At 41.3% G+C, this 11,264-nt stretch overlaps 2 protein-coding genes across 4 annotated transcripts; one reads left to right on the top strand and one right to left on the bottom strand.

Moving 5' to 3' along the window:
* The first annotated feature begins 750 nt into the window (after window positions 1-750).
* Window positions 751-5,756, top strand: tescb (tescalcin b). Of its 3 annotated transcripts, none has more exons than XM_080477403.1 (8): window positions 751-1,295; window positions 2,449-2,518; window positions 2,742-2,822; window positions 2,961-3,100; window positions 3,251-3,312; window positions 3,629-3,736; window positions 3,817-3,864; window positions 3,976-5,756. In XM_080477403.1, the coding sequence occupies exons 1-8, from the start codon at window positions 1,232-1,234 to the stop codon at window positions 4,051-4,053; spliced, it is 651 nt and encodes a 216-aa protein (XP_080333529.1). In that variant the 5' UTR covers window positions 751-1,231; the 3' UTR covers window positions 4,054-5,756. The 3 variants fall into 3 exon arrangements, with proteins under 3 accessions (XP_080333529.1, XP_080333531.1, XP_080333530.1); XM_080477405.1 differs by having other exon boundaries at window positions 3,629-3,740; window positions 3,976-4,277; XM_080477404.1 differs by having other exon boundaries at window positions 783-1,342; window positions 2,414-2,518.
* A 1,984-nt stretch (window positions 5,757-7,740) lies between these two features.
* m17 (IL-6 subfamily cytokine M17) lies at window positions 7,741-9,227 on the bottom strand. The gene is made up of 3 exons (XM_080477402.1): window positions 9,148-9,227; window positions 8,638-8,786; window positions 7,741-8,496 (listed from the first exon to the last, which is right to left on the bottom strand). Exons 1-3 carry the CDS (start codon window positions 9,200-9,202, stop codon window positions 8,032-8,034), a joined length of 669 nt encoding a protein of 222 aa, XP_080333528.1. The 5' UTR covers window positions 9,203-9,227; the 3' UTR covers window positions 7,741-8,031.
* Window positions 9,228-11,264: the final 2,037 nt, after the last annotated feature.

The raw sequence follows: 11,264 nt of genomic DNA, 5'->3' as shown, positions 1-11,264 counted from the left end.
TTGAATGCTTTTGGTGCCGACAAGTAGCTGCAGCTCAAGTGGGAGAGCAGGTTTCTCACCAAATTGCTCCCAATAGACGGATTTGAGCTCCTTGCCTGACAGTCGTCTCCATTGGAGTGTGTGTGTTTGTATTGGCGAATGTGATTAATAATGGAACACTTTTCTGCTGTTAAACCACAAAAAGCATTACATAAGTGAAATCCTTTTGGACTCCAGTAGGTATCTTTAGAAAAACCATGCAAGCACAGAAAGGTTTATTATATTTTGGGCTTCGGTACTGCAGTGAAGGACCACACTACATTCACACTGACAGACAATGTAGAGTCACCAAATAACCTCAACTAGAGTCCCTATAGAAAAGCCACACAAGCACAGAGAGAACATGCAAACTCCACAAAGGCCCTGCACTGATCTGATTTCACAACATTATGGCAGCAATGAAAGAGTGCTAATCAGTCGGTCCATCAAGGGGTAAACACACAAAAACAACCACACTCACATTAATACCTATGGGAAATTTAGGGTCATTATTATCTTCAGTTGCATATTTTAAGAAACTGGAGAAGAAAACCATCACACACAACCGCAAAAACTCCACATGCATGTCAGCATTTCAAAACAAAAGAAGCATATTTTGAATTAAATATACAATTTAAAATGAGTTTTTGTAAGGAGTGCAGTATTCTCTCATGCAACAGGTGAGTGCGCACAGGTGGATCTACCTGTAGGGCAACCTGAGTTAAGTGGATTATAGCAATGAATTGATCTGACGAAAAGCCTTCTTGTCTCAGTGAGGGAGCGCGAGACGTGTTTGTGTTATAAGAGCCTGCATTTTGATACCTGAGAGCTCGTTGTGCACGTGGCTGTTTGCTTTGCACATGATCTCCCAGGGCAGTAGGATGTCAGTCACAGGTCGCAGCCTGAGCACAGTTCTGGGATCAATACGTGAATAATTGAGGCTGCAGCCTCTTGTGAGACTCGTGTCGTCATCAGGACGCTTGGTGCGGAAGTGGCCTTGCGCTCTTTGCGGAGAATGAGACCTGCTCAGTGACTGGGGAGAGGAGGTGGAAAGTAACCCACAATCTGCACCTCATACATTCGAGAAGACGAGAGCTTAACTCGGAAGAAAGGAAAAAAAAAAAGATCGCATGAGATCCACTTTGGGTTGATTTGCGCTCGGATCTTTGGTCCCTCTCAGACTGGGCTGGTCAGGACGCGGGATCTCGGAGCGATGGGCGCACTACAGTCCGTACCTGCTCAACCGCAATATGTTGATCTTGCGGAGAAGACGGGCTGTGAGTAGTCGTTATTACTGTTTGGCAGCTTCTCTCCAGTCGGACATGTCGGATGTGTGCGCCGCTTCCTCGCAGCGCACATGCAATTTAAATTCACCCTCATTTTAATTCAGTCTCTTCTTAAAGGGGAAATCCGTGTGTCGCAGCTTCACCCCTTACCCGACCCCATACACTACACCCCCACCTACCCCCAGACCCAACAACACCACTACCTACACACCTACCAAAAAAACCAACCACCACCCACCACACCAACAAAACAACCCTACCTTAAAAACACACCACAACCCCCTACCACAACCCACCCCCCCAGTTTACCACAGGAGGGGCGCTCAATAATAGATCAATGTTTTACTAAAGCAGTTGCCTTCAGCTAATCATGCAATGCAAATTTCAAAACTGTTAAAATGTTCAATTTCAAAGAAAAGTTTGATTAATTACAATAAACTAAAACATATCTATCTATCTATCTATCTATCTATCTATCTATCTATCTATCTATCTATCTATCTATCTATCTATCTATCTATCTATCTATCTATCTATCTATCAGGTGAACAGATACAGAAGTTTATTATTCCAACGAACAGCAGAGTACACAGTCACAGGGTGCCAGTCTAATACACAGTTAATCCATCAAGATAATATGCCACACACACATTGACATTGACAGTTCACAGTTTAAAGTCACCGTCCATCCATCCATCCATCCATCCATCCACACATACATACATCCATCCATACATGGATACATCTTTTATACCACTTTTTACAACTCAGGGTCATGGGTACATTCTGTAGCGAGGTTGCCATCACAGACAGACAGCTAAACACACTCAAATTCACACATATCGGTGATTCTACACTCACAAATGTAACTTGAATCAGACTCAAGAGAGTCTGAGAGTAATTTAACTACTTTGAAAGCCCTCCATTGAGAACATGCAAACTCCACACAGAATGTCGCCCTTTTTTTCTGAACCACCTCATTATCATTGTGTCATCCCAGTATTACATACATGGAGCATTTAAATATCCACATCTGCTTTTTCAGTTTTTCATTTTTAACCGAGCATGGAATAAAAGGTTGTTTTTTTCCACAAGAAGCCAAATGTTAGTCCGTAAATGAACTGTGCCTTGTTTTTGTTTTCAGTTTCCTTAGAACAGATTGGAGTCCTACATAAGAGATTCAAGCAGCTGAGCCACAATGAACAAACTCTACGGTATGCTGACCTTCATGACTTTAATGTGCTGCGTTGTGCTGTGAGCATTGTTTCAAAGTGACTGTTTTTTTAGTTCAGGATTATTTTTCCAAGGTAATGGCTTATCTCCTGACAACAGCCTGTTTTTCTTGGGAACTTAAAACCTGCTCGACAGGCTTCATATAACTTAACAACCCAAGTCATACAGTACTCACTAGAAACCTTTTTTTTTTTCCTTACCCAGGAGAGATCACTTCAATGAAATCCCAGATCTGGCATGCAATCCCATCCGTGCACAGATCATAGAGGCTTTCTTTGACCGAAGGTACACTGGATAACAGCTGACTCTGCAAGTTTGAACATGAACAATCAGAAACAGCTTTTGGGTTTTTGTTATGATTTCACAGTGAGTTTCCATGATTTTGGGATTCATTATAAGTTGCTTTGTCGTGCTTCTCCTCAGAAACTTTCACCAGGATGTCGAGGGGACGGTGGAGGAGATCAGCTTCGAGGAGTTCCTCGTGGTCATGTCTCATTTCAGACCCCCGTCTCCCCACATTACGGACGACCAGCGCGAGAGTGTCAGGAAAGAGAAACTGAGATGTGTGTGTTTCAAATCGGCCTCATGACCACATGCCTGCCGTTATCTGTGGCTGACACACAGCCCTTAATTTGATAGCTCTCTCTCTCTCTCTCTATCTCTCTCTCTCTCTCTCTCTCTCTCTCTCTCTCTCTCTCTCTCTCTCTCTGCAGTTTTATTCAACATGCATGATACTGACAACGATGGGACGATAACCCTCGAGGAATACAGACATGTAAGCCTCCTGTCACTAGTTTATAACACTGGTCTTGTGTTATCTGAGTTCGTGTTAAATCAGTGTTATATGATCATGTTCACATGAATTTCGGGGATGATTAAAGTTGCAGATTGTCTGCACCAGGAGGAAGTTAGGTCCCTCCACCGTTGGTCAGTGTCTGTCTTCACTCCACCATTAGTCTCAGCTGCCTGCCTTCCTGCAACAAGCTTAATTGGCAGCTAATGATGGAAAAGAGGAAGCATATTATTTCCCGAAGCCGCGGAGCCGTCGCAGTAACAATGTTTGATTTCGACTGCCGTTCACGTCTGCCCAGGTGGTGGAGGAGCTGCTGTCTCGCAGCGGCGCACTGGAGAAAGAAACCGCCAAAAGCATTGCTGATGCAGCCATGTTGGAGGTGGCCAGTATTTCAATGGGTCACATGGTATGTAAGTTACTGCAATTGAAAATGGCGGTTTTCTTAGTCACTGAAGTGGACAAACCTAATAACTTTTTCATGTTTAGGAGCCTGATGAATTCTATGAGGGGATCACGTTTGAACATTTCCTCAAGGTTGGTTGACGGCTTTTACAAACAGCAATGAAAATACACCAAAATATGTAATTATACTTGATATCCGCCATATGAAAAGAGGTGGTGAAGTAAAGCAAAACTCTGTTGCAGTTGCTGAATGGCTTCGAGATTGAATCAAGAATGAGTATTCGCTTCTTGAATATGGACGCAACTACCCTCTGCAAGTGAGGTCGGTACATGAAAATATGCAGTGAAAAAACTACGAATGCAGAATTATAGTTTCAACTATAGCATTAACTGGGGATGCACGATATTGCATATATGCCGATATCCGATATGTAGATATTCTGACGCAATACTTAATACTGACATTAAATCAGTTAAGTTATGATGCTTTTTTTCTTTTTCAACCAGCTGATGGGACTGCTGTTTTATAGCAGCTCCCAGACCACAATATGAAAACTAATACAACTTACATGTAAACCATATTTATTTTTTGTAACAATTTTAAACACAAACCTAAAAACTCTATCTTTCATATTCTCAGAACATTTCAACATTAACCAAGGCATGAAATGCTTTGTAGTTGTTAACCATTTCTAGTTACAGGAACAATGAAAGTGAACTTTACAGCTTTACAGAACATAATGAAGTCCTGATACCTAACTGAATATACCTGAATTAATAGCTGCCGGTGATTCACACACTCTTGTATTAACCTAATGAAAGTGATTTCTTTCAACAACAGGAGCACATGTGGTTCTCCAAAGCTTTAAAATATAAAAATAGACTCAGAGATTGAGCTCATGTAATTGTACACACTTATCTGAGCTCCAACCAGTGACAGTCATGTTGATGATGCATGAACAAACTGAACATGGACCAGAACCAGGAAGCAAGCCTGGTTGTATTTCCAGTTCTCAAAAGGAGAAGCGGGTTTTAACTCCTCGCACTACTGACATTGAGCGTTCATTGCAAATGGCGACTCTTATCAGTTTCTAAAACTTCCCCAAAACATTATCTCCACATAGCAGACATGTTTGATTTCTCCCTCTTCTATGTTCATCAACGTAATGACGAGAAAGAAAAGAGAAATACATTGGCATGTGATCATCTGCATTCCATGATACCAATGTGCCGATATCATCGTGCATCCCCGGCATTAACTCTGCTATACCTATAGCTTCCTGCTTGCACTGAATATATGCCTTACTCATGTTTGACTATACTATGCAAATCCAAAGACTTTATTTATATTGCAGTTGTATTAGAAGAAATGTATCTATTTGTAAGAAATACTGTGAGATTACTAGATGGGAGGACGGGTAATTTATGCGCCTATGAGACACTGGTCGAAGCAATAATAATCATATATCTGTGACTGGAGAACAGGCACCACAAACTATGCATGCAAATATCAACGCCTGAAGAGCCTCTAAAGATGTCCTTGCTCTAAATCAATAACTTAATAATCAGGGATATAACAGCCTGTCTCTAAGTGTGTCTACATGTATTCAATGCTAGTGAGACAATAACTATGAAATGTATTTCATTAATCACAAATATGGCACCTGGTGCATGTTCTGCACTCTATATTTGCACAATAAAAGACTTCCATGAAACAGATCTGACTTCAGTTCATGATGTGTACTTCTGGTAAACGGGAAACAGGAGTGCTGCCCTGCAAAAATAAATGCTTGAAGGACATTTCTAATATAAGAATAGGTTATGTATATTGTGTTTGAGCTTAATTAAACATTTAACGTCCTTTCTGTTCCACCATTCAAACATAAACGCCCCCGTTTTAAAGTTTCACATGAAAATCAGTTGCAAAGTTTCAATTGTAAGCAGAATTTTGTGCAGGTCACATACTAGTTTCCCAGAAGCCGTCAATGTACTGTGACAATAAATGACTTGTAGGAATAACCTTCATTGCTGGTTCATTAATGTGTATCCTTTCTTTCTCATAATTCATTGACAACGTCTTAGGACTTCATGTAATAGGATGAATCATTTTTAGGGAGTTGTGCGAGAGAGAGAGAAACCCTGAAGTTTTCTTTCTGACCACAGATCCAACACAGGAATCGTTCTCCTTCATATCATCAGAAGTGAAAGAATTTTTAAAATCAGAAGCTCAAGTGTATTGAGAGTTTTCAGCTCTCAATCTGTTTATGACCTATTATTAGTCATTTTAGTCTGCTTGTGAGACGTGACGCCATTTACTGTTGGAACATCGCCGGCTTCCAACCTCATGTCTATTTGACTGATCCTTTATTAACGCAGCAAGTCCATGCAACTCGCCCCATAGACAAGCTTTGACCCTTAACTATATGTTAAAAAATAAAAATATAGAACCTTTAAATGCTTGAGATGTAAAGAAACTAAACAAAAACGATGATCCGGAAGTAAGTGGCTGTAATATATAACAAATGTAGCAATCAGAATATTTCCAGTTTGATAGAGGCCTTGGACTCTCTCTCCTTAGTATTTCTTGAGATTTACACTCACAAATAATAAATTAGGAAAAAAAGAAAATGCAACAATCAACCATTGACCTTAGTGAAAAGTAAAAGCAGAAGCTATTTTGCCTCATATTCTCATTATCCACAGAAAGGCAGCTTGTGCATCAAATCAGTAGTTAGTATATACCGCCCTCTGCAGGTTGAAGGTAGTATCACACGTTAAAGGATGAACGTCTACTTATTATGATAGCATATGGAATATAAGCTGTAGATTGGGGGTCATATTTTTCACGTATTTCAGAGTTTTTGTTGAATTTCTTAGAGAAATGATGTTGTAATCCATCAGGACTTGAGAAAGGAGTCCGTTTAGAGTGTTAATTCAAATAATGAACAAAAGAGTCTTTTAAGAGTCACTAGAGTCCAAACAACCTGACACAAGTTGTATGATATGTCCAAAATTTGGTTGTATTTGCTGTCTCATCTCTAAGTAATCTGATTAACCCCTGGAGTGTGATGTTTTATTCTTGACGACATTCTGGCAGTTCCTTACATTAAACACAAATTACATAGTGATGAGTCAGGTGTATTAGAGTTTCACGGTGATGATTTGTGAGAATTGAATCTGCTAGAATAGACTTCATGACTTCTTAATTCTTGTGAAGTATTAAGGGGGTAGTGAAAATGACTGCATTATGCAGACTGGAGAATGGCTGTTGCCCTGAGGTACCCTTTGTGTTTGTGCTTTAAATAAGACCAAGTTATAACAGGGAACTTGATTCATGACCCAGAGTGAATTCCCCATCTACTTCCATTTTCCTAAGAACTTGTGACTTGAGGAAAGTTTAGCCAACAATTACTTCATGTCAATACAAATATCTAGGTTTATGTAGATGACAAGTTTGTATGGAGGACGTGTTAATGATCTATTTAAAAAAAAGAAAAGGGGGGGGCTATTTCTACTGGATTTTCCCACCCATCACATTCTTGCATCTCCATCAACACAGGACTGCACAGACGAAGCACGAAAACAAAGCCGTGTGAGCACATACAGTTATCTGACCCCCGCACATCCACACCCACACCTTGTGACTGACCAGACAGCCCGCCAGTTTCATGAAATCTTTCCTATCTGATGCAGCCATGTGTTGAACACATGCGTCATTCTGAGTTGATATCACACAGTCAGCGTCTCAGCAGCTTCCTGATTTTTTATTTAAATGCGTCTTGATGGACTGATTCTAAGCCGAAAACAGCACATGATGCCTCACAACTAACTGTGTTTCTCTAACTTTGACACAATTGAAGAAGAAAAAAAGACTTATAATAGGAACACGTTTTTAAAAATGGGTCCCACCAATAAGATCTGTGATGCAAAATCTGTTTACTTTACAGATGTTTATTAATACACGGACCCTGCTGCATCCAAATGGGAAATCAAAGATGACAAAGAAGTACAGCCGCAGAATATTTTAATAACTACGTGTACAGCAAATAAATTTACATCAGCCAGCAATGCAGAACTTCAGATAACACAATAAAGAAATTAAATATACATGACTTGCATGAAGATGTATTTAACATAATTCCACTGCCAATAGACACACGAAAAAATAAATATTAAATACCATAAATATGCTCTATTACAGTGATGTACCAGCCACCTTCATACTCACTTAAATTTTCTAGTCTGTATCAGCCCAGTGAGTAAAGCGCTGACCATCAAAATCCAGCTTTAGGTCATACTTCAGAAGAGTTTGTTTTTTTGTATCCTTCTTCTGCACACTTTGCTTTTCAGGGTCCTCAGTTCTCGGGAAACATTTGAGAGGAACTCTTTGTAGGTCCTCAGGACCACGCAGCCGTAGACCTTCTGCTGGAAGACGTTCTGAGATGGAGGGAGCGTCGTGGGCCCTCCCGCTGGGTCCGGCACGGGCAGGTTTGGGAAGAGGCTCTGGTAAAAAGTTTTTATGGAGGCAGCCAGGTTCCTGCTGCGCGCCCTGACGCCGGCGAGCTCCGATAGCAGCGGGCTGGTGGGTGACTGTAGGTCCGTCTGCTGCTCGTACACGCGTTTGAAATGTGGTAAGAAGGCTTGGAGCTGAGTGTAGATGCTCAAGATCCTCTCTGAGGGCTCCAGCCCGGAGATGCTGGGGTCAGGGATGTTGTTGACTGTCACCTTGCATAAAAGCTCTGACATTTCTCCTTGAGAAGCTTTCTGCAACAAATAAAGAATGAACAACACATGATGACGTACAGGTTTACTTGCACAGCTTCAAGTGTCACCGTGTTACTTTAAATCTGTGTGGTCCTGTCCAAGCAGCAATAAGTTACCAGGCAGTTTTCTATCTATACTCACATATGTTTTGATGAGGTCGACGGATTCCTTCTGTGCAAGCCTTGTGAGCTTTAAAGTCTGCTGCAGAGCATTCCCACACTGCGGATTTCTGCCTGCCGCCACAATTTTTGTTGAATCAACAGCCATAAGCAGCAGGAGAGAGAGTAATGCTGAGGAGAAAGGAACTGGTCAGTTATGGTTAACCTACATCTCATTGGTGTGGGGAACTTCAATTCAAAAACCACAAGCACACAGCAAGAGAGGTAAAAATACAACATCCTCCTGTGAATCTTCAACCAGAGAAAAAAAGCTGCTTCTAAAGTTTATAAGCGGCATTGTCATGATTTCAGTAAATAGTATGTTTAAATGTCATCAACGGTCACTTTAAATGTTGAACAGATTCTTCAGGCAGCTCAGAAATCATTTTACAGCTGCAGAAAACAGCAAAATTAAATTACTTTCTTAACAATGCAACAGTGTTTAATCCTCCTGTGGATATCTAATCAAACAGTGAATACAGTAAAAACTTACTGGTTGCTGTTTCCATAAAGTGTTGAAAATGCATATTCTTTACATGACCATTCATTCTCCTCCCAAGAAGCACAGGCGAGCAGTGCGGGCTTGTCATAATCACACCGCTTTAAAACTTTTTAAAAAGTCAGAAACCACACGTTTGTCATAGGGGGAAATGACGTGCACTTTGTGAGGCAACCAAATTTCCCAGAATTTCCTCCTCTCTGTCTCTCTCTCTCTCTCTCTTTCAGATATGCTCTAGTTCGTCTTTCCTCCATATTGCACCAGCAGACAACGTCCATACATGTCTGCTGAGTGGACAGGCATGTCACAACATTGTCCCCCAACTAAGGATCATTAATAATGTTTCATTATATTCATTTTGCTTCCTTTTGATCCTGCTTAAAGATAGACCCCGAGAATATTTGAATCACTCAAGGAACATTATTCTTCTGAATTTAGAAATGTGTCACATTTAAAGACGACCTGAAGGCTGAGGTCAGCTCTCCTTTGACACAGTTCTCTAACATGCTTTCTAACTCCCTCTAGAGCTCGTCAGTGAGAAGGTAAGAACTGGATGAAAGGGCAAAGTGAGTCTCCCCCCCCCCCCCCCCCCCCCTCCCCCCCGCCCTTTAGAATTTTTGACTTTTGAAACAGAAAATGTATGAACCTTACCTCAATTTACACTCTCAATGGATATTTTATCTTATAACTCAGTATTCAAACCACACAACTGCAGTTATTAGTGGTTAGATGTTTACACAAACATAACCCAAACTGTTGAGTAAATTCAAGTGAACTGCAATGGGTCAAACATTTTTTGTGTTGTTGTTTTTTGTTCTAATGCTGACTGTTCATTCCTTTTTCTGATTAAGTGGAATAATTGTCTCTGTGTGACAGTATTATCATGTGGGCATTGCTGGAGGGAACTGGCAGGGTCACAGGAAGTGTTTCTCAATCTGAAAGTGCGTAAAGGGCTGGGTCTACTTCACTTTAGCAGGCGATCTGTTGGTGTCTCACTGATGCCGCTCATGTTATTGTGGAAATTATTTCCCTGTGACATGTTATGATGAGGCATCTTCCAGTGGTTTGTTTAGGCAGAGTGGAAGGTGGAACCGGGGACTACGTAAAAATAGGAAAGTGATTTTGCGAATATGTTGTCTAATACGTCACCGCCACTGCAAACCTCGAGGATTAATGGTCACTTCTGCTTGGAGTTGTGATGCGTCGGTGGGTTAACTGAAGTTCAAGCTGCAGGATGGAGAAGCGCTGCGGTTGACAGAGGCTACAGGTGAACGTTGCCCTGAAAGCGAAACTGCTCATCGTGAAGCTGACATGAAAGTTGGTGACATCGTTCCAACTTGGTTTTCAACCCTGCAGATGCTCGTAAAACCACCACCTATTTGTGGGAACACATGGGGAACTCGGCGCACCACAATCCTCCCTTATGGGCAACATGTCTGTGTCTCACCGGCCTCCTGATGCTAAGAGAGGATGATTTCATATTATGATGAATAATCCAATGGTTTGTTTAGGTAGTATGGGATGAGGAACCAGCCCAGATTACGCAAAGACGTTTTGCTTGCTTATATGATGTCTCATCCTAACGTCACCGCCACGTATTTCTTGGATGAATGTCTATATCTGCATGAGGTCAATCCTTGAATTGTCTGCTACAGAGGTAATTACAGTTTAGATTGGGAGATATAGAAGCCCATCCATCTTCCATCTTCTACTGCTTTAACCAGGAGTTATAGAATTATAGGGGTGTTAAAAGGCAATCCCAGCTGATAATCAATGAGAGACAGGCGACACCTTGCACACCATCCATCGCAGCTCAAGTCACACACTTGTCATTAACATTAATCATTTCAAGTGGCGTGTTGTTAGATTGTGGGAGGGAACTCTAGAACCCCGAACTCTGAATCAAACCTGGGGGCTTCTCGCCACGAGGAGACAATACAGAAGTGTTGCAGGTAATGCAAGCAACATGTTAACACAAAACAACTCGTTCTGAATTTGATATGAAATCTCATGTGATTTGGTGGCATTCACGTTTCAGGTTTCAAACCAGCGGATGCTTGTCAAACCACAGACTACTCAAGAAAACACAGGGGGAACTCAGTGCACCACAA

The sequence above is a fragment of the Lipophrys pholis genome (genome assembly GCF_963383615.2).
Source record: "Lipophrys pholis genome assembly, chromosome: 12".
Lineage (NCBI taxonomy): Eukaryota > Metazoa > Chordata > Actinopteri > Blenniiformes > Blenniidae > Lipophrys > Lipophrys pholis.
The sequence above is the reverse complement of the archived record's forward strand: the minus strand, read 5'-3'. Positions and strand labels throughout refer to the sequence as shown.

Excerpts from the sequence above, each read along its gene's own strand:
- tescb (XM_080477403.1), top strand. The coding sequence starts at position 1,232 with ATGGGCGCACTACAGTCCGTACCTGCTCAACCGCAATATGTTGATCTT. Across the intron at positions 2,519-2,741 it reads CACAATGAACAAACTCTACG|GAGAGATCACTTCAATGAAA; the intron begins GTATGCTGACCT and ends TTCCTTACCCAG. Across the intron at positions 3,313-3,628 it reads CCCTCGAGGAATACAGACAT|GTGGTGGAGGAGCTGCTGTC; the intron begins GTAAGCCTCCTG and ends ACGTCTGCCCAG.
- m17 (XM_080477402.1), bottom strand. The coding sequence starts at position 9,202 with ATGAATGGTCATGTAAAGAATATGCATTTTCAACACTTTATGGAAACA. Across the intron at positions 8,787-9,147 it reads CTTTATGGAAACAGCAACCA|CATTACTCTCTCTCCTGCTG; the intron begins GTAAGTTTTTAC and ends CTTTCTCCTCAG. Across the intron at positions 8,497-8,637 it reads TCGACCTCATCAAAACATAT|AAAGCTTCTCAAGGAGAAAT; the intron begins GTGAGTATAGAT and ends TATTTGTTGCAG.